This window comes from Perca fluviatilis, chromosome 8, assembly GCF_010015445.1.
Source record: "Perca fluviatilis chromosome 8, GENO_Pfluv_1.0, whole genome shotgun sequence".
NCBI lineage: Eukaryota > Metazoa > Chordata > Actinopteri > Perciformes > Percidae > Perca > Perca fluviatilis.
The window spans coordinates 35217908-35240262 of record NC_053119.1 but is presented as its reverse complement, the minus strand read 5'-3'; the positions used below and the strand labels follow the sequence as shown (position 1 = coordinate 35240262).

At 41.9% G+C, this 22355-nt stretch overlaps 2 protein-coding genes across 12 annotated transcripts in view; one reads left to right on the top strand and one right to left on the bottom strand.

Moving 5' to 3' along the window:
- cnot1 (CCR4-NOT transcription complex, subunit 1) overlaps window positions 1-972 on the top strand; it is a 35258-nt gene extending 34286 nt beyond the window's left edge. For all 10 annotated transcript variants that reach the window (XM_039809366.1, XM_039809357.1, XM_039809358.1 and 7 more), the window contains one exon: window positions 26-972. In XM_039809366.1, the coding sequence (XP_039665300.1) occupies window positions 26-104 (79 nt within the window). In that variant the 3' untranslated portion in view covers window positions 105-972. The remainder of the gene's footprint in view (window positions 1-25) is intronic.
- Window positions 973-2225: 1253 nt separating this feature from the next.
- setd6 (SET domain containing 6, protein lysine methyltransferase) lies at window positions 2226-13244 on the bottom strand. 2 transcript variants are annotated; one of them, XM_039809368.1, is made up of 10 exons: window positions 13039-13244; window positions 12593-12673; window positions 11407-11551; window positions 11159-11300; window positions 10082-10276; window positions 9323-9476; window positions 9042-9222; window positions 7670-7806; window positions 2478-2826; window positions 2226-2379 (listed from the first exon to the last, which is right to left on the bottom strand). In XM_039809368.1, exons 1-9 carry the CDS (start codon window positions 13063-13065, stop codon window positions 2503-2505), a joined length of 1386 nt encoding a protein of 461 aa, XP_039665302.1. In that variant the 5' UTR covers window positions 13066-13244; the 3' UTR covers window positions 2226-2379; window positions 2478-2502. The 2 variants fall into 2 exon arrangements, with proteins under 2 accessions (XP_039665302.1, XP_039665301.1); XM_039809367.1 differs by having other exon boundaries at window positions 2226-2826; window positions 13039-13243.
- Between the last annotated feature and the right edge of the window lie 9111 nt (window positions 13245-22355).

The window sequence follows — 22355 nt, the reverse complement described above, 5'->3', positions numbered from 1 at the left end:
CAATGTCCTCCCCCTCTCTCCTCAGGCTGTTCCAGTCTGTAGCCCAGTGCTGCATGGGACAGAAGCAGGCCCAGCAGGTGATGGAGGGCACTGGTGCCAGCTAGCCTGTGTACCAGCCAGCTCGTAGCCCTCGGGAGAGATGCCGCAGCCTTGACCACCTCCCCCACCATACACACACACCTCTCTTAACTGTTGGCACTGGATAAACTGGCAACCACAGTCATTTGAAATGTGGATGGAATGACTACTGCTCACGGATCTAAAGAGTTAGATTTTTTTTTTGGTTTATCCCTTTGGGGGCTGAATTGAGATGGAGAGAATGGATTGGGACATGTTGTTTGATATACTTTTTTTGATGCTTTGATGTAAATATTGGAAAAAAGGGAGAACGGGAGAGTAGATGTGTGGAGAGCAATGCACATGTCAAAATGTATCCTGACATGTAAAGACATCCAAACATATTTCCACTCACTACCAAAGTTCTTGGTTTGCTTCCCTCCCACACAAATCCCTTTTTCTGCCTTTTTTTTTTTTGCTTTCAGAGGCTGAATGGTAGATTGAAGAAAAAAAAAAGCTGCCTGCTATTTTCATTTGATTCCTTTTTATCCCTGAGTGGGACAGGAAGATGAAGTTTAGTCTCCCAGGTGGGGTGTGGGGGGGTCTACTCCTGGTGTGTCGGTGGAGACAGTTTGCTGATGGTTTGTCCATTTGAAACTGGCTCTGGAAGTCTCTCCCTGGCACTTGTAAATTGTGCAAAGTGATGGCGACATCGTATCTTGACGATTTGTACAAAGATCCAAATTGAAGAACAACAATAGAAGGACCAATACAGCCCATTTTGTAACATTTTGAATGTTTTGTAAATGTATTGGTCCATGTGTTGTATTTTGTAGTCCTTTCTAGTTTGCCTTTAGTTCTTGCTACTTAACTGCAGTATGCATACATACAGGAAATAAAGCATTCAAACTGCAAGGCATCTGTGTTCATTCAGGACTACAAGAGTAAGTTGATGGTGCTAATATACCAGGTGTTTCAAAAGTAGGTGTCTATTTTTATAAACATAATTCATATACATTAGGGCTGCACCATATGAGAACAATATGCGATCTGCGATTATGTTGAATATCTCAAACGATATTACTCGCGATACAGAGATATTAAAATGTACTCAATTCTGCTACTTTCAGTATTCTTACACAATACAACAATTTGCTTGTCTAATTTGAAACAAAAGGAAATCTTTTCAAACTTTCTTTTATGGACAAATTGAACACTGAATTGGATATAAAAGGTACCACTAAAAGAAGAATTGACAGTGACATTTTCAAGTGCTGTTTTCTGCTGATATTTTCTTTCAACTAACAAAAGACAAATCTGTTTTGGGTCTATCGCGATAGCCTTTCGCGTGTTTATTGTGCCAGTTGAGAATGCGACTATTTAAAAATTTAATTAAAAAAGCAAAATTGTTCCGAAGATGACAGTATTATATACGTGTAATATATGGAATAATTCCGAATTAATGCTGTTTTTATGTGGGTTTTAGAAGCATTCTTCGGACATTTATACAGCGCATTTGGAATATGCAAGTTTTTACCACATTTTGCACGTTTACGTGTTAATGGTCCGCTCAGTGCATTGCTGTGGTTGTTGTAAACGAACCTGGGTAGAGAAGCATGCCCGACATACAAGACCACATTTCTGTTCCGAAGGAAAGCCAGCTATTTTTAAACCTTATGAACGATTTGGACATTTTTTTTTTTTTTTTATATGCACAAACATCACATTTAACTTAGTCATGGTTCCTTATGAACTCCATTTCTACTACATCTGTATATATGCAAAATTAGAATTTGTCCTCAAATTGTTAAGCAAGTTTAAAAAAAATTTTGGCTGCCAACCATCAAAAAGGATGCACTCAAAATTATCCCCGTTTTATGTACAGATAATAGCAAAATCTCTTGCAAATCAACACTGATTGCTAACAGGACTGCAACACAAAGGACTGTTGAAAGCTGACTGCCTCCAGGAACACATTTGACGGCGTATTTGGAGAGACATTTCAGTCCCCCCTAACCCTCCTGTTGTCCTCGGATCAAATTTGACCCATTTTCTAAAAGTTTCTATATCAGAAATTTGGGTTTCTGTCAACCAAAATGTCCCAAAAAATAACGTGGATGGTTCCATACGACGCTCTTTACAAGTAAAATAAATGATCAGTTCACTACTTGAATTTGGGTGTTTAATTTTACAGCATTTGAAAATTTTTTATACAAGAACGTTGAAAAAAGGATGCACTAAGAGTACACACAAAAAAAATAAAGCGCTGAAGAAATAAACATCGGGAAAGGGGGGGGAAACTTGGGAAAAAGTAACAAAAACTTGGGAAAAGAAATGTCAAAAAAGCGCAGAAGAAAACGGAAATTATGGAAAAGGAAAAAAATAAAAGGTGACAAAAATGTCGGAAAATGCGGCAGAAAAAAGTTGCATAGCTCGCTGCTGAAGTCACGACTTGGTGAGCTCCATCAGTCTGTGCAGGATGCTCTGCTGTCCACAGCGAACCTGCAGGGCGTTCTGCTGCCTGCTGCTCAGTCCTCCGAGTGCTACTGCGTCCTCCGTCAGCGCCTGGCGGCTGTCCACGCCCTCCGCCCAGTCTCCGTAGGACCTCAGGGTCAGACGGGCCGCTTCGTGAAGCAGCCGTTTCCACGAAGCCTTTAACCTGGGGAGACCCTCGTTCGAGAAAGCGAGGGAAATCTCGTCTTCCTCATCTTCCTCCCATCCTTCATTAGCTTTGAACTCTGAGAACTCCTCCTCTGACATGCACAGCACCTGAAGATGGGCAAAGCAAAGAGTTGTTTCCAATAACAGCCATCCTTCACTTGAGACTTGGGGACTTAGACCCAAGTCACCATTTAGATGACTTGCGACTTTACAAAAAAAAAGAAAAGAGACTTGGACTTGTACATTAATGACTCGAGACTTGACTAGAGGCATGATGACTCTGACGACTTGCATGTATTCAGGAGTCTGAATGTTAGCTGTTAAATATAAAATCGTATAATTTAACGTCATGTTTCTGTCTAACCACAAGCATGCTAAGCGGCGGCAAGCTGCGAATCGTGATTGGACGACTCAAAAAGCTCCACCGGTACGCGATTGTCATGATTGGATGACTGGCTGTCAGTCAAACTCCTCGCCATGGCAACACGTTAACGTCAAAGACCCCTGATGAAGCCTTGCTGGTTGGACCAGACCACCACGATGGCTCCGTCTGTGCCCACGAGTCATCGCTTTTGGATTTCATCAAAAAATAGTGACTCGATTTGGGACTTGACTCAACCTAACCTGTGACTTTACTCAAAAAAAATAACCCGAGACTTGTTTGAGACCTTGACCAAATGACTTGAGACCTACTTGGGTGACTTGGTCACAACGCTGTTCATCTCTGACAAAGTGGTCTTGTGTGTGTTTTCCAGGTCTAAGTAAGTAAAGTTTATTTATACGGCTCTTTTCACAGATAAAAATCACAAAGTGCGACACAATAAAGGGAAATCCGATAAATAAAAGACATAAGAATATGTCACGGTGGCCCAATGGTTAGCGCTGTGGCCTCAAGAAGGTTCCGGGCCTTTCTGCGTGGAGGTCGTATGTTCTCCCCATGTTTGCGTTAACCTGACTCCGCCAGAGTCGCATTTGCTCGGCATATCCATCCTGGGAACTTTCCGTTGCGCGATGGCTACGCTCATCTCATCCGTGGAAGCCGCCACGTTGTTTAGACTGAACAGTCGCTTCTCGTCGCGTCACACCTAAACCCACCCGCCTCAAAACCAACGCTGACTGGTCGGTCGTTTGGCGACCGGCTCCAAATTTTCTCTATCTCAAGATGCCAGACTGATCTGCGAGTGGAAAACTGGAGCTCGCGAGATCGGGACGGTCTCACGAGGCTAGTGTTTGCGTGGGTTTCCTCCGGGTGCTCCGGTTTCCCCCAACATCAAAAAACCATGTACTAGGTTCTCCAGTCAGTGCCCTCGATCAAGGCACCGGCTCAGATCTGGAGTTGCTGAAAATGGCCACCCACTGCTCCCTTGACGGATGGGTTTAATGCAGAGAATGAATTTCACTACATGTATGTGTATGTGACAATAAAGTACCTTTACCTTAATACAAAGGAAAGCGTACATAAAATCAGACCAGCCATAAAAGCCCTTGTCTAACTAAAAGCCTGTTTGAATAGCAAAGTCTTCAAGGTCCCATGACATGGTGCTCTTTGGATGCTTTTATATAGACCTTAGTGGTCCCCTAATACTGTATCTGAAGTCTCTTTTATATAGACCTTAGTGGTCCCCTAATACTGTATCTGAAGTCTCTTTTATATAGACCTTAGTGGTCCCCTAATACTGTATCTGAAGTCTCTTTTATATAGACCTTAGTGGTCCCCTAATACTGTATCTGAAGTCTCTTTTATATAGGCCTTAGTGGTCCCCTAATACTGTATCTGAAGTCTCTTTTATATAGGCCTTAGTGGTCCCCTAATACTGTATCTGAAGTCTCTTTTATATAGGCCTTAGTGGTCCCCTAATACTGTATCTGAAGTCTCTTTTATATAGGCCTTAGTAGTCCCCTAATACTGAAGTCTCTTTCCCGAAATTCAGCCTTGGTGCAAAATTCCAGCCAGTAGAGCCAGTCCCACAATGAGCTTTCCTTAGGATGTGCCATTTCTGTGTCTGAAGCTATTGAGGAGGAGAGAGGGGGGGCAAGGTGGAGGGTGGGGGTGTGGCCTTGACCAACTGCCACTTTGCTCGTTTGAAAGCCATGATGTCTCTCTCATGGGTGGGCCAAATTCTCTGGGCGGGCAAAGCAGAGAAAGGGGAGGTAACCTTCCTCCTTATGACCTCATAAGGAGAAGATTCCAGATCGGCCCATCTGAGCTTTCATTTTCTCAAAGGCAGAGCAGGATACCCAGGGCTCGGTTTACACCTATCGCCATTTCTAGCCACTGGGGGACCATAGGTAGGCTGGGAGAACTCATATTAATGTTAAAAAACCTCATAAAGCAAACAACATCTGACCTGATGACCTCAGACTCTGGGAAGAAGCGTGACGCTGTATCAGGTCAGACATTTATTTATATATATATATATATATTTATATTTGTGTATATATATATATATATATATATATTTATATTTGTGTATATATATATATATTTGTGTGTATATATATATATATATATTTGTGTATATATTTGTGTATATATATACAGTGCCTTGCGAAAGTATTCGGCCCACTTGAACGTTTCGACCTTTTGCCACATTTCAGGCCTCAAACATAAAGATATAAAACTGTAATTTTTTGTGAAGAATCAACAACAAGTGGGTCCCAATTATGAAGTGGAACGAAATTCATTGGCTATTTCCAAACTTTTTAACAAATAAAAACTGGAAAAAGTGGGCTGCAAAATTATTCAGCCCCTTTACTTTCAGTGCAGCAAACTCTCTCCAGAAGTTCAGTGAGGATCTCTGAATGATCCAATGTTGACCTAAATGACTAATGATGATAAATAGAATCCAGCTGTGTGTAATCAAGTCTCCGTATAAATGCATCTGTTCTGTGATAGTCTCAGAGGTCCGTGTAAAGCGCAGAGAGCATCATGAAGAACAAGGAACACACCAGGCAGGTCCGAGATACTGTTGTGGAGAAGTTTAAAGCCGGATTTGGATACAAAAAGATTTCCCAAGTTTTAAACATCCCAAGGAGCACTGTGCAAGCGATAATATTGAAATGGAAGGAGTGTCAGACCACTGCAAATCTACGAAGACCCGGCCATCCCTCTAAACTTTCAGCTCATACAAGGAGAAGACTGATCAGAGATGCAGCCGAAGAGGCCCATGATCACTCTGGATGAACTGCAGAGATCTACAGCTGAGGTGGGAGACTCTGTCCATAGGAACAACCAGTCGTTATACTGCACAAATCTGGCCTTTATGGAAGAGTGGCAAGAAGAAAGCCATTTCTTAAAGATATCCATTAAAATGTGCTTTTAAGTAGTTTGCCAAAAGCCACATGGGAGACACACCAAACATGTGGAAGAAGGTGCTGTGGTCAGATGAACCCAAAATCGAACTTTTTGGCAACAATGCAAAACGTTATGTTTGGCGTAAAAGCAACAGCTACAGCCTGATCACTACCATCCCCACTGTCAAACATGGTGGTGGCAGCATCATGGTTTGGGCCTGCTTTTTTCTTCAGCAGGGACAGGGAAGATGGTTAAAATTGATGGGAAGATGGATGGAGCCAAATACAGGACCATTCTGGAAGAAAACCTGATGGAGTCTGCAAAAGACCTGAGACTGGGACCGGAGATTAGTCTTCCAACAAGACAATGATCCAAAACATAAAGCAAAATCTACAATGGAATGGTTCACAAATAAACATATCCAGGTGTTAGAATGGCCAAGTCAAAGTCCAGACCTGAATCATTCAATAAAAAAAAAAAATCCATCCAACCTCACTGAGCTCGAGCTGTTTGGCAAGGAGGAATGGGCAAAAATGTCAGTCTCTCGATGTGCAAAACTGATAGAGACATACCCCAAGCGACTTACAGCTGTATCGCAGCAAAAGGTGGCGCTACAAAGTATTAACTTAAGGGGGCTGAATAATTTTGCCGCCGCCAATATTTCAGTTTTTTATTTGTTTAAAAGGTTGAAATATCAAAGAAATTTCGTTCCACTTCATGATTGTGTCCCACTTGTTGTTGATTCTTCACAAAAAATTACAGTTTTATATCTTTATGTTTGAGGCCTGAAATGTGGCAAAAGGTCGAAAAGTTCAAGGGGGCCGAATACTTTCGCAAGGCACTGTATATATATATATATATATATTAGGGGTGGTACGGTTCACAAAACCCACGGTTCGGTTCGGTTTTCACGACATTTCTGCACGTGACGTGACCTGCAGCGGCACCCCACTCCACTTGAGGAGCGGTCTGCTCGGTGTCTCTCAAAATCTGATGAAAATCTTTTAAACTGACCTTTGTCGATCTGAAATGAAGACAGATTCAGCAACTGCATGGCCTATTTCTCGCTTAAAATGTTTTCAGAAACACGTTTCGGTGAACTATTTTAGTACAATATGAGATCGTATTCTGAACGAGCCGCCATGACAGTCTATTTTGAAATTAGGGACCAGCCAGACCCATGTGACGCGATCGTCCAATCAGCTGCCATGGGTTGCGTTTGTCACGCCCATCCCGCTCGTCATTTCCAGTAAGTGTTTTAACATAAGTGTATAAAGTGGACACTACGGCAGTAAGAGGTTAGTGCACATTAACAGTGTACTGACGAACCGTGCGGTACACACATGCTCCGAACCGAGACTAGCGAACCGAGCGGTTCGGGTGTTTTTTCATGAACCGTACCACCCCTAATACACACATACATATACACATACATATACACACACATATATATATATATATATATATATATAAATAAAGGAGCTTGTCCGTGCAAGGCTCTATAAGTAAGGTCCAGAATTCTAAAATGAATTCTAAAATGAACTGTTGACCAGTGAAGTGATGCTAAAACGGGTGTGATGTGCGCTCTTTTGCTTGTGTGAGTTAAAAAAAAAAAAAATGTATTTAAACACCACTGTTGCATGGACCCCCCCTCACCTTAAGCACAGTATGTAGCTCCGTGTCTGTAAGGCAGCCCTGTTTGCCAAAGACAACGGCTGCTTTCTCCTGCATCATCTGGCACAGCATCTCCCACTGCTCCTCCAGCAGCCGGCGGCCCAGATCACACCCAGCAGCTGCCAAGAGAAGAGGAAGGCGGGGAGATGAGGGGGGGGGGTTAAGAGGAAGCACAAAGTACCGGGGGTTGCATTTGGGTCCACGTCAAACACTCCTCTCTTGTGGTACTGTAGTTTGTCAAAACTTCAAACTAGGGATCGACCGATATGGATTTTTTTAGTGCCGATGCCGTTACCGATTCCCCATCAGCCTTAGCCGATGACCGATACGGGCTGCTGATTTTCTTGAGACGATATTTGGAGCCCATACTGCTTTTGCTCCCTCAATTTACATCCTAAAAATGTAAACCCTGCCACACTGGATTTGTTTTCGGAATCTCCTCTGCCATTTCTTTAAAAATAATAATCAAAAACACAGATCAGTGTCACTTCTGCAATAATCTTACATTCATAACACCCAAATTATGTGTGCAATGTACATCATATGGACGGGTGCACTGCATACAGTTAACTGTGCAAGGGTAAAAGGCTTTCATCAACATCTACAACTCAGTCTTGACGATGCATTGCTTACTGACTTAAGACAGATATAATCGGGTCATCACAAAATGTCCTTTGTCAACACATTTAAATAATTTAAGAAAACAATAAATCTGAAAAGTAGCCATTGAAATAAAGTGCTTGACTGACTGTCATGGTGCTGGAAGCCTGCCAGGCTTCAACTGCAGCGTCTCCAGCAACACAGAGCTGCCTGTGGACGCCTGTCTGTAAATAATGACGGGGAAAAACTATTGGCGAACGCAGCAGGCGCGTATCGGCTGATACCGATACATGTAAAAACGCAAATATCGGCCGGCCGATAAAATCGGTCTATTGCTACTTCAAACAAATCACCTGTAGGGCTGGGCACAGAATTCAATACTTTTTAGGCACGGAGCGAATTGCCTCCTCAGTATTGAGTATCGAAAAAACGTCTCGTCATTCAATACCAAATTTCAATACCTCTAATCAGCGTCAGTGAGCCAATCAGCACGCAGCATGCTTCTACCAAGATCTAATAATGTCTAGCTGTCTAACGCTACACGTCGTAGAGACACGCAGGGAAAACTCTACGTGACAGACACGGGGCTCGTGTAGTAGGAGCTGGAAAAGAAATAAAGGATTTGTGCCGTGATGTCGTAACTTCTTTGTTGTTACAATGGATTTTGTGAAATTGGTTTCAAAAAGAAAGAAAAAAAAATCCTTCAGGAACCGGTGTCGAAGTCACAGCATCGGCAACGGACATTTCTTGTCACCTCGTGCGGCCACTTCGTAGATGTTGGTGATGGGGATGTCAGCGGTGTCGTTGCTGTTGCTGGGATGCGGCTCCGTGAAGCCGTACATGTGCAGCAGCTGCCAGTTGGCCATCTGCCCGTAGGTGTTAAACACCTCCTCGCCTTTAGAAATGGGGCGCACGCAAACCATCTTCAAACTGTCCTGAGAAAGATGGCGTGTAGGGAGATAAGAACAACAAATAAGTCCAAACAACAATTATAAAAAGTAAGAGGGAAAAAAATTTTTTTAAATTAACCCTCACCAGTGTAAACTCCAGATTAGCATTGTGTTTGGACACGTGGTTAAGCATGTCAGCCATGGGAACCATCATTGGTGGGTTGGGGGCCTTCACCTCCTCCTCCTCTTCCTCATCATCATCGCTTTCATCGTCGTCCTCTTCCTGTGGCTCCTGGAAACTACGGAAAGGAGGAAGAAAAGGGAGGGGACGACATCAGGGCTGAATTTAGAGCGACAACCAAGGAAGAAAAAGATCCAGATACTTTATGTACGTCAGTACGAGTGTATTTTTGTCTCGTGCTCACTAGTCTCGCATTGACAGACCTATCTCCGCCCCGAAAAAAAGGGGGCCAACCCAAAAAAAAAAAAAAATTTAAAAAAAAAAAAAAAAAAAAAAAAAAAAAAAAAAAAAAATTAGCCTACGATATAAAAAAAAAAAAAAAAAAAAAAAAATTTATAGCGTAACTAGCGTGTCAGCAAATGCAAAACGGGAGTGTCAATGTCGTTAATTAACGATATCCAACTATTAGCAACTACATGTAATGTAAGGTTGAACTTCCGTAACCATAATGGAACGATTACGTTAAAGCTTTAGCGCGTAACTTTTTGATAAAAATGAACGTCCATTACATTCAAACCACCAAATGAGTTGCTACAAAGCTAATTAGGACTACTACTTGTTGTCATTTTACCCCCGAAGAGAATGGAGTTAGACAACGGCAGCACACATCGCCGATTATCCTGGAAATTAACTGTCCTCGATCCAGACTACATGCTGACTGACCTGTAGGCCATGACGAAGGCCACCAGTTGCGTGTACAGCTCCAGTGTGTGTGTGTCGGGGTTCCACACGTCCCGATGCTTGGTGATGAAGGGAAGGACCACGTCAGAGTATTCCCTCTGGATGTTGGCCAAATCTGTGTCCACAGCCTCTGGAATGCCTGTTCCGCTCAACAGTCTGTCTCTCTCCTCTTTAGACCTGGACAGATCAACCGTAAATTACTGTAAAGAAAGCTACAAAAAAATAAATAAATCACACTTCACAACATACAGAACATTTAGGGGAAAGGCTGTTACTGTGGTTGGCAATGCAATAGCTTTTTCCTTGAGCTCTAGAATGGGCTTTAGACCAGGGATGCACCGAATCCAGGATTCAGCCGAATATTGGGCTTTTTTCACACTCTACATTTTAACACGGAACCGAACCCTACGCTTGCACTAGGCGCGCTACGCTGGTCGACGTAATGACGACGCCGTTGATTACGGGAAGGTTTTTACGTAGGTGGACCGTTCAATGCAGTAGGCTGGGAGAAAGTGAAGATGGAACTCGTGAGCAGAAAAAGTTGTTGTTTGGCAGTACTTTCAGTCAAAAGAAGGCCATTCAAGTCGAGCTACATGTTCAATTGGCAATGGCGATTTGTCTCGTGGTGGCAAGGACCTTAAACAATACACAACATCGCCGCTGTTAAAACATTTGCGTATGAAACATCTGAAAGAATACGAGTTGTGCATGAAGGTATCTACAGACAGCAGCCAAAATGCAGCAACTTCAGGTACGGCAAAGGAAGGACAATCACAGCTAAAAACTTGTGTTAACCAGACGACCATTACCAGCTTTGCTAGCCCTACACCGAACAAACAAGTCAAAATAGTTTTTCCCAGTCTTGTCTTCCTGGCATAATGTTGCCTATTCTTTTTTTTTTTTTAACAGTTAAAATAAAATAAAATGAAAAATACACTGCTGTGGACGTTGTTTACTTGATTAATGTGTTTACCGTGTTAATGGAACGAGGATGGGAGTAGGAAACCCCAAAAATCAGTGCATCCCTACTTTAGACACTGATTTAAAACCGTTTCTTACCAGAACATGGGGTGGTCCAGTGTCTTGAAGTCGGTCCACAGAGAGAGGTAGGGTTTCCAGTGGGACTGTGGAGAGGTATATTCATACAACAGAGCCAGTAGCAGAGGAACCCAGCCAGACGAACTCTCCAGACATGGCTTCTCTGCGAAAGGTAAAAAAAAAGGAGAAAATGGAGAGGTTACAAGCAGAGAAGGCGATACAGGCAACTTCCGTCTTGGGAAAGTTTCTTTGTAATCACTAACTGTCACCTTTCTCCAGCAGGGCAGAGACCTTGGTTGTTTCCTGATGGAGAAGAGCTGATCTGGGGATGGTGAATAAAACCTCGCCCTCCTCTATGTTGTCCTTAGCCAGCATCCCATACTCCGCCACCGTTCCCTCTTTACTCACACACACCTACACAGTCAGAAACACAGTGACTTTATTTTAGGCTTGCACGCTATTGACAAAATGTGATATGGCGATATCGATTATGAGTATTGCAATATACATATTCATTTCAATATTTTTAAACATATGTAAAGTTACAAAGGTTAAAGGGAATACATCAAAATATATTCATAACACATTTTCTTACAACACAAGGTTTATTTTTATATTCATATTGGACTGGTACAACATGAATAAATAAATAAATAAGGACCATGTCTACAGAACAGGACATGTTTTACTGGTTGGACAGTATAAAATATATAAATAAAGAGAACAGGACATGTTTTACTGGTTGGACAGTATAAAATAAATAAAGAGAACAGGACACCACTTTTCTTTCGCTTCTCTGATTCGTTCCGTTTTGTTGTCTCTACCAATTTCTTCACCTACACTGTCACTCTGTTGAAATATGCACACACGTGGTACGCTCCATAGGGTTTGTCACGTAGTGGACCCATGCGCTGGCGTGCACTAACATGTGCAAGTGGCACGGTAACTGGATGATCATTATAGCGTTTCAAGCGGGCTCTAAATCAAACACAACTAAGCCACGCAGCCAACGGACGGGACGCAGCGCTCCACAAAATAAACGAAATACTGCAACCCCTTTCGATATAATATGGCGCAACGTGATATTGCTATAACGATACTGAATCGATATATCATGCACCCCTACTTTATTTCATGTCCAATTTTTTTATTTGTATTTTTTTTATTGTAAAGCACGTTCTAGTGACCTGGTGAGGTTTCACTATAAGCCCCCCAAGAGTTTCTGACCTCTCCAGCACACACTATTTCTCTTTCTATGTGAAAGACATTGAAACAATACAAGTATTGTGTTTTTTATGAATGTGTGCAAACCAATTTGGGATCAGTTCAGCTTACTCAAGCTTCCTGTCAAATACTGAACAAGGAGAAATGGCAGGAAAAAAACCAAAAAAAAGTCAGTGGCAGAATAGGCTACTAGCTGTCTTAGGGGCCTGCGTGCAACCTGTGATGACATACCTTATTGCTGAGGTCCAAGCCCACTCTGTGGCACCACTGAAGAAAGTTCTGCAGAGGATCCAACTCTGGACCATCATCTACCTGTCAGCACAAGGATACAAACTTAAACATAATATGGTACAGTATGTGCGACCTAGTGCTTTTCGGTAAACTTGGTTTTTACTGTGAAACTAATAAATTACAGAACAGTCATCGCTGCCGAACACGTAACGTCAGCTTATTTGAAAAAGGAATAGCACCAACAGACTACTACTACTACTGCGTTTATAACTTTGCCTAGTTAGCTTAATCAGACTGTCCCTAACTGTACCACACTCACAACGTTATACTTTAACGTAACGTTATGAGCCAACACAGCATGCATCGGTGACTGGACGTTACACAAACACACATGTACAGCTCAAGCTGTATCATATTAATTTGTTGACAACTGATTAAATTGTAACCTTGGGTCGTTTCGCTTTGGTTGCCATCTTTATAAAATGCTGTTCCAAACCCAGGACCTGCCAGGCGCTGATGCTAGTTAACTACTGTTAACTAACGTTAGCCGGTAGCCCAAAGCTAACTCGAGCATGCGGACTGTGGGGAAAACGTGGGTTAAGTTGGACCCAAACGAGGACTTGCAGGCAGCCAATGACTTTAGGCTACAGGCTACATAGCTAGCGCAACCGTTCTCTCAAGGTGGAGCGAGGGTCACGGACCCATATTTTCGAGCGATCTGCCGCCGCTTATTGTGTGTGTGTACACATATATATATATATATATATATATATATATATTTTTATTTATAGCATGCAGTTTATCAAGAATGATCGATCAAACCAGACAAATTTCCATTTGGCATTTTAATTCCACATTTCAAAGTACAGTAACTGTCACTGAAACAAGACGTGTCAGATCACTGAAATACACACACATACATACATACATACATACACACACACTGAGGTAAAAACAGTAGTAGAACAGACCATTATAACTGCAATGCTGACTTGTGACACAAGGATTTACAAGTTCTATTTAACAATAGAATAAAAGTTAAGCACTGTGACAGAATGAAAAAAGCAAATGTTAAAAACAGAGTAAGTTGAATATTTGGTGAAATAGGATTTCCAAGCTATTTTTAATAGAATAACAGTTAAGCACACTGATGGAATGAAAGTAGAATTTTGGTACTAGTTAATGTGCAATATCAAGTAACAGGTATGAAGTAGGATTTACAAACTATAATACCATCGTTAAGCACTGACGGAATGAAATAAGCCAATACTAAAGTCACGTTAAGTAGAATATTTGGTACCAGAACAGATAATGTGCAGATATCAAGTATTAGAGGTATAATCTAGGCTTTACAAGCTACATTTAAAAATAGAATAGTTAAGCACTGTAACAATGAAATAAGCAACAAATTGTATAGGAAGTAACTGAGATCTTTGGTATCAAAGAATGTGCAGGATACCAGGTAATATACATGTTGACATTACATTTACACATGACAACAAGTGGGAACAAATACAATTAACAGCAGGAAATCTGGCTGTAGAGAACACAGACAATCAGAATGTGTGGAGTGGTTGGGGTCTGCGTGGGGTAGTGGGCTAAGAATTGCAGGCCTTTCAAGCCTGACTACATTATCCCTCGTGCACCTGTATAAAGGACAAACAACCTCACCATCCCATATCCATCCAAGGAGCTGCCCTCAAGGCAGGGTCATGGGGAATAAAAAAAAGAAGAAGAAGAAAAAAAAGATAATTTTGAAGATATTATGAAGATAATTTCCACAGATTATGAAGATAATTTCCACAGTGAATAGTGTAGGAGTAGGGAAGGCTGATATCGGCTATATCTCCGAGGTGTTCCCTCCTCGAAGCTCGCTCCTCGGCCCTCAGGACAGAAATAAGAGCTTTGAGACGGCCTTCACTGAAGAGGGACGGAACAACTTCCGGTTCAGTTGAGGACAGAGGAGTCGGAGCTATCAAATAAGGGACATGGGATGTACCTCAGGACAAGTTCATGGAGGAAGAGTTGGAAGAGGAGGAGGAGGAGGAAGAAGAGGACAAGGGCAGAGAAAAGATCAGATGTTTAGATCAGGGCCACACTTACTGATCACTGGTTATTCACCCCCACCCACCCCATAAGAACGCATACACAGACAGACACACAGGCACACACCCCAACACACAAAACACACACACACACACACACACACACACACACACACACACACACACACACACACCTATGTGCGAATGGTTCCTGTAATATGTAAAAGTTCTTTTAGTAGGCTACTTGTTAAAACTAGAAAAGCACTGTATTAATACCAGAGGTGTATAGTCCAGGTGCCAGAAAGTAAAAATCCTGCCATGTTTTTGGATCTGCCTCTACATCTAGAACAGGTGTTTTCACTAACGAGCTCATCTACCTGGTAGAGGAGCTGGTTTAGTGATGGTTGGGACCAGGGCTGGACTGGCCATCTGGCATACCGGGCATTTTCCCGGTGGGCCGAGGCGCTTTTGGGCCGAATTGCCGATAAATTGGCCTTTTTTTTGTTTGTTTTTTTGGGCCGCGCCGGCCCATAAAGAACTCACAGCGGCCCATTGGTTAATTTTCTTTATTGGCACTGGCCTGACCCAATCAAATCCAGGAACCCCCTTCCGGACCGCAAATTTACGAATCCCACTATGGCCACGCCTCCCGGCCCTGAGACACGAGCTCTAAAAGTTTTGCTGGAAGTTTAGCATTCACGTTAAAATGGACAAACGACCACTAAAGCGCAAGGGAGGTGCAGAGCGAGTGAAGAAAAGATGGAAGAGAGAGTAGATGACGATGTGGTAAGGAGTAGGCAAATTAACAGGGACTCTCAGGAAGGAAGGGAGGGTGTGTGTGTGTGTGTGTGTGTGTGTGTGTGTGTGTGCGCGCGCGCACGCGTTATGTGCGCCTCACGTCATAACCATAACAAGCACTTTGGCTGTAACATTAAAGTTAGTGGCTAGGTAACCTAACTGCTAAGCTTACATTGAAAATGCTAGCGGTTAGCCTGTTGGGTAGCTGAAAAGTCTGTGTGATCTATAAAATCAGTGTTGATAGCATCAGTGTTCCTTGAATTGCTAAATTAGCTCTTTTCCAGGGCATATACTACTCTCAGCTTTATTGTAGCTTTTGGAAAGGGTTATGGTTATTGTATTTAGCAGACACTTTTGTCCAGAAAAATAGTAATAAAAACAATAATGACAATACAATATAAAATATCAATAATAAAAAAATAACAAAAATACCATAAATATACAAATCATAACTCTAAGAATGAATTCATTATTTAAGTGTAAGATCAACAGATAAGTCTTGACACCCCTCTTGAAGGATCCAAAACGATCACATGAACGCTGAACACTAGGAAACTCATATCATAGAATGCACGCATATTTTAAGAGGACTGTCTGCAGGGAATGTGTCTGACCAATCACGGTGGGTGTGGGCCGCCTGGGCCAAAAATGCCAGGGCCAATTTTTTGTCCCAGTCCAGCCCTGGTTGGGACAGCTGCTGGACAGGATTTCTACTTTCTGGCACCTGGACTATACACCTCTGATTAATACAGATGTAAAAAACTGTAAACGATGAGCATCAGATCTGTGAGTCATTGGGAAAGAGCGCCACCTGCCCATTGACACCTCGTTGTGGCCGAACATGGTAATGCATGCCGGCCTCATGGCGCTTTAGATGAGGGTTCGATTCTAAGCGAGTAGAGGCCACATTAAAAAATAACAAAACGACAACACAATCTAATGGGCTCGCATTTTCAGCCGACAAAATAACTGAGAAAGTACTACAGTGGCAGCCGTGGCTAGAGGAAATGTGATTTAGCTTAGAGCCCAACTCACCGTGACCATATATACCTGATTAAAGTTCCCATCTTATGGATGAGTCATGAGAATTCGCATACATTCATTTTTACATGGCACGTATCAGGCGTTACCCACAATTCCAATGGGCATCCTCAGCCAAATCAACGGCAATAATTTGAAAACTAAAGCAATTTAAAATCTGAACTCAGTGTCTGCAGTGACTATGAGATAGAGAGAGTGTGTCCGACATGAGAATGAACAGAGAGTATGTCCTACATGGAAATGAAAAGAAAAAACAAATACGCACCCTCAGTGAAACAAGGTCGACATTGGAGGCCTTTAAATACAGCTCGATTCCATATCAACATCTGTAAGTGGCGTCGGTGGGCGGGGGCGAGACTGTGAAGCTGGAAGTTGTAGCTTCTGAGGCGGGCGTTGATAAAGCGTTGTAGAACTCCATACTACCTCGCTCTATCTCTCCTAGCCCCGGCTATCTCGGCTGCATGGAGCTATTTCTGGAAGCTGAGTCTCAAATCCGCCACACTGCTTACGTTTTTAAATAGTTTTTTTTAAGCTTTTACATAATACTCTTTTAATGACATTTGGCATAATGAAGATAATAGGCTACCTAGTTTAATTATCTGGTGTCTGTTGGGAGACTTACAGTTGTCTGACTTTGTTTAAAATTAGGGTAGCCTAATAAAGTATTACTTTCCAGGATATAAAAAAAACCCGGCTTCAGTGGGGAAAAAGGCAGTGCAAGATCTTTAAACCCCATCAAATCTTCCTTTAATAAAGTAAAATTTCTTCAGGAGTAGTTTAAGAAACGTTCAACTCCCCCGACATCTGTCCCTCTGAAGTGGATGAATTCACACAGGCGCTAAACTGATTCCCATTAATTTCCTATGGTACTGCTTAAACCAGTACGGATGTAACATACCTTTGGCCGCTAGTTTGCGCACTGGAGTCGTTTTGCGGCGAGTGAAGACGATTGCTTCTGACCCCTAAGTGCTCGTCTGGACGGTGGATTGACAGCACGCACCGATTGAGCTCCGCTGAACATTATGCTAAACGGTAAGTTATATTTAGATGAATGAAAAAATTTTAAATGAACAAACGTGTAATGGAATTTCATGTTGGCCCTGTCTGACGTTTTCTATTTTAACGTAACGTGAATGCTATTAAAGTTAGTCACTCTTCTGCTAAGTTTATTGTGTCGAACGGCTTCATGTCAACGCCACTTTCGGATGGATATTGTTAACTAGCTAGCTAACGTTAATGTCACGTTAACCTTAAACCGTGGCTTGATTCATGTGTTAGTTTATTGTCCATTTGTTTTCGTGGTGAGTGGAAATTGGCATTTTATTAAGTCTAAAGCATCATTGTGTGAGTTAACGTTAACGCCCATTCAAGTCATTTTCATATCATTTAGCTTTAACGTTACCAGCCTGTTAAGATTTGATATACTCTGGATACTAGCGTTAGCTAACGTAGTTAGCTACATACACACATTGCAAGAATGACAAACTATGAATGAACATTCTTACTTTGAGTTATGTAAATGCGTCGTGTTTTCTTCACACTCAACGTTACGTTGACTGCTATCAGTCTCCGTTGTATTTGTCTAGCTAAAACATGTCTTTGGTTTTCTGGCAGTTTTACATTTAGTGTTTAGATCCAGTGGCGAAATATAACTAAGTCACGTTAGCCTACATTTACTTAAGTAGGCTACTGTAATGTAACGTCACTGCTTCTCATACTCTAATGTCACATCTCAGAGGGATATGTACTTTTTAATGAATCCACTTTTCTTTTTTTTCTACAGCTTTATTTACAAGTTACTTTGTAGGTTATTATTAATCAACACATACATTATTATGTTATAAATTAAACTACCCAACTGTAGATACAGTAGTTAAAATCAGCTCAAACTTTACCAGCTGCAACATTACAGTGATATGCATTTATTACATCACTAATTACAATCTAGTAATATAGATGTGTTTCTGAAATGAGCCATACTGCATAATGAATATTTTCAATTTTGGTACTTAGTATATTTTGAATGCAGGACTTTTACTTGTAGCAAAGTATTTCTACACTGTTCAAAAAAACAAAAAAAAAGGGGTTGTTAACAACATACTACATATTATGTATGCTTTATTTTTTTATAGGCTACATCATATACATTTATATTCTATCTATAATGTACTATTAAATTTACACATTTGCCTGAGCTCCCTTCACCTTTGAGTTCTTTCCTGTGGGTGGGTCAAAGGGTTTCACCCACAGGGGTCTATCTTTGAAGGGTTAACAGTCTCACTTAACAAACACAGAGCTCGTTGTCAAGACATACAGAAAGGCAGGCACTTGATCAAGTTCAAAAACATCAACAATATCAAATATAAAATAAGAAATAAAGCTATTTGGTATTTTTTAAAATCTTCAAACCCTAGACAAAAACAGTATGAATATGCAAAGGCTGAGATGTAAACCTATTTTTTTCACTTCATTGAGAGCCTACCTATTAACATTTGTTATGAAAACAGTCAATGTCTATGTTGTAATAATATACTAATTACGTGACTTTTCTTCATGACAGGTAAAATGCGCAAACAAATATTTTTTCCCAGGAGAATTGCAGTTACATTTCGCAAGGGACCTCTGGGGTATCTTCATCAGGGTCCTACTAATTCTGCAAAAGTCATTAACGACAACCCATCTCTCCAGGACAAGTCTGCACCTGTAAGGGAGGAGCTAGTCAGGCAAAATGCACTCAGTGTCGTCCGTCAGAGAGGTGGGGATGCCTCAGATAAATCTGAGGTGGCTGGAGAATACATCCTGCAGTTTGGGAAATACGAGGGGAAGTCCTTCCGCTGGCTTCTTGAAAATGATATAGGGTATAGGGCAGGGGTCACCAACACGGTGCCCGCGGGCACCAGGTAGCCCCCAAGGACCACATGAGTAGCCCTCAGGCCTGTTCTAAAAATGAAAAATGAAATATTGATATTATCTGTTTCCCACCTTGTTAAGTTATTGTTGATAATTTTTGTGAGAAATCATTAACATGATCAGTGTCTTCACATAGATGAGTAGCATTAATCATTAATAATCATTTATAACTAAAGGCAAACTGAGCACATTTGTTATTTCAGAAGAGTGTATCAAACTGGTAGCCCTTCGTATAACTAAATACCCATGAAGTAGCTCTCAGTTTAAAAAAGGTTGGTGACCCCTGGTATAGGGTATACCATCTACCTAATCAGGAACAAGGTGAAGGAGGAGGCTGCAGGAGTGTTTATAGCAGAGGGGCACAGCAAGGACAGCCTACTGTCATTTGTGAACTATGCCCTCAACTTTCAAGAAATCCAGTCTCTTCTTGACTATGAGGCAAGGTCACAGGTTGTGACAGTAGCAGCATCAGAGGATGACCAGCTGGTTGGGTTTGGCTCTCGTGCCAAAAACACTTGGCGAGAGATTTGGGACAGCAGGGATGATGGCTATGCAGCCTTTATACTGAAAAAAAGCTGTGCTTCAGGGACAAGGATACACAAGTTACAGCAATACCTGCAGAAGAAGCTGCCCTCACCACCCTCTGGCTCTTCTCTGATGACACGTACGTCAAATGCTCCTGCTGAAGCCATGGGTGGGTCTTGTTTTTCCTTTTTTTTTGTCAAAAAGAAGTACATGCTGTCATTGTAGCCAATACTAATGTTTGTCTGTTTGCATCACAGTGATGGATGAAGATGAAGAGCTGGAGAGAGTGATGCTGAGTAAACATTTGTTGTCTTTAATTTGTTTGTTTTTACTGCCTGAAGATTCTTAATGATTTAAAGTTCAGCCTGTTTGATATTAATCCTGTGTTCTATATAGTATATGTTATATACTGTATATCATTTTGTTTTACAGCTGTTTCTGCACCAGCATCATCAACTGCCAGACCACCACAGGCTTCTGGAACAGATAGAGGTTCTTAACCAAAACGTCCTGCATCAGCAGACAACTCTGGGACCATGAATTCTTATCTCAATATGAAGCATGACTTAAAGCTGTCCGTCTCATGTTGACCATGTTCTGGTCGTGTTTGTGTTTTGGTGTTCTACCTGTTGTCCTAGTGACTATGAATTGAAACCAGTCAGGATGAGGGTAAGTATCAGTCTTTTGCTTATGTGGATGAAAATATATACTGCATGTAAAACTGCTGTGGTTACTAACACTTGAGTGCATGTGTTTGCATGTACAGTATGTGTGTTATGTTGCTTCCCCTGCTTAGGCTAAATTCTAATGAGTCACTACTAAATATTAATCCTTTAAAAACAATGAACGCATGTGTATGAATGAACATATTCTTTATATGTTATTATAAGAAACAGTCTGTTTCACTATATAAGACTGAGATAAGCAGGTGAAGTAAAAGATGGGTGCCTTAACTTACTAACACAATTGTTTTTATTTTGCCAAAAATATAAATGACTGAAAATGCTTTTTCTGTTTTAGCACCATCAGCTACACGGTCTAGAACAACTAAATTGAAGAGCTCACAAGAAGATGGTAAATGCACTGTATTTTGTTGTATATCAGATACTGTTCCACAGTTTTAAGACAAGCCAGCATTTAAGTGTACAGCCTGCTAAGTTTCAAGGACTAAAATGTAGATGTAAAGTGTAGTGTCATATTACTTTTTTACTTTTTCTTACCTGTAAATAATAATGAAATGTTTAATATTCTATATAGTGTCAGAGGCACTTGTGATTACTCGCAATATGTCTGCAGAGCCCAGTCAACCGGCGCTGCAGCCACCAATTGGACAGAGAGCTCAAAGTACGTTTTGGAACGTTTTTTTATTTGAATTGTGTGCGTTTCATAAAGATAGAATCAAGTCAAACACAAAATCTTAATAATTTGCCTTGTTATTCTTGTCTTACTAGGTCAGCCGGTAACCAAGCCATCAAGGGTCCCCAGCATTCCTCCTCCACAGCTTCCTGGCTATGACCATGATGGAACTGTTCTCACCAGCAGAGGATCCGGCTGAGGTCTCTGGCCGGGCTCCATTCCTGTGCGCAACCCCATGAAGATGGTGTCATTGTGGCGTTTCCCTCCCCAGCCAGAATTAATTGACAGAATCTCTGATCTTCCATCCCCAAAGTACTTTCAGCTCCATCCCTTTTTTACATGGAAGCCAGAGAATGACTTAATGGCAAGGCAGAGGAACAATGACACTCTGCCATGCATTGAAGGTTGCGCTCGGGCCCAAGTTGCCTCTGCAGGTGTTGGTAGACCTCGTGTGATTGTTGGCATCACTGGACAGTACTAGCTTTTTTCATCCAGGCTGTGCTGTAAAGTTTGCCGGAAAAGGTGGTATGCCGACAATCCACTGTGGCTGGAAAAACTACCAAAGAGGTTTGCAAACCTGTTGCCGGCAATACTGACCTACAAGAAGGCCATCTGTAAATCCGTAATGGACGAGCTCAGGTGCACAGGTAACTCACCCACCGACATGGCAAAGCAGATCATGGAGATGATGCACCTGAAATATGAACGTGCTCACCTGGCCTTCCTCCTTACCTGCTAGAACATCATGGATGGTGAGGCAGGAAAGTATGACCTAAGAACCATCAGCATCAGTTCATAAGACAGGAAACCAAGCCAGCACCCTTTGGAGCAGGGGTCTCAAACTCGCGGCCCGAGTCACGTACGCCGGCCACGGCTCGCCTCCAAGCATCAGAGAGCCCCACTCGGTGCCGTGTGTGTGTGTGTGTGTGTGTGTGTGTGTGTGTGTGTGTGTGTGTGTGTGTGTGTGTGTGTGTGTGTGTGTGTGTGTGTGTGTGTTGTTGTGTGTGTGTGTGTGTATAAGTAAAGAGAGAGAATGGGAGAAGAAGTTTGTGTGAGGTGGACCTGGTCACCACAGACCCAAATCTTCT

Excerpts from the sequence above, each read along its gene's own strand:
- setd6 (XM_039809368.1), bottom strand. The coding sequence starts at position 13,065 with ATGGCAACCAAAGCGAAACGACCCAAG. Across the intron at positions 7,807-9,041 it reads CTACGAAGTGGCCGCACGAG|CTGCTGGGTGTGATCTGGGC; the intron begins GTGACAAGAAAT and ends TTCTCTTGGCAG. Across the intron at positions 2,827-7,669 it reads AGCTACATACTGTGCTTAAG|GTGCTGTGCATGTCAGAGGA; the intron begins GTGAGGGGGGGT and ends GCCCATCTTCAG.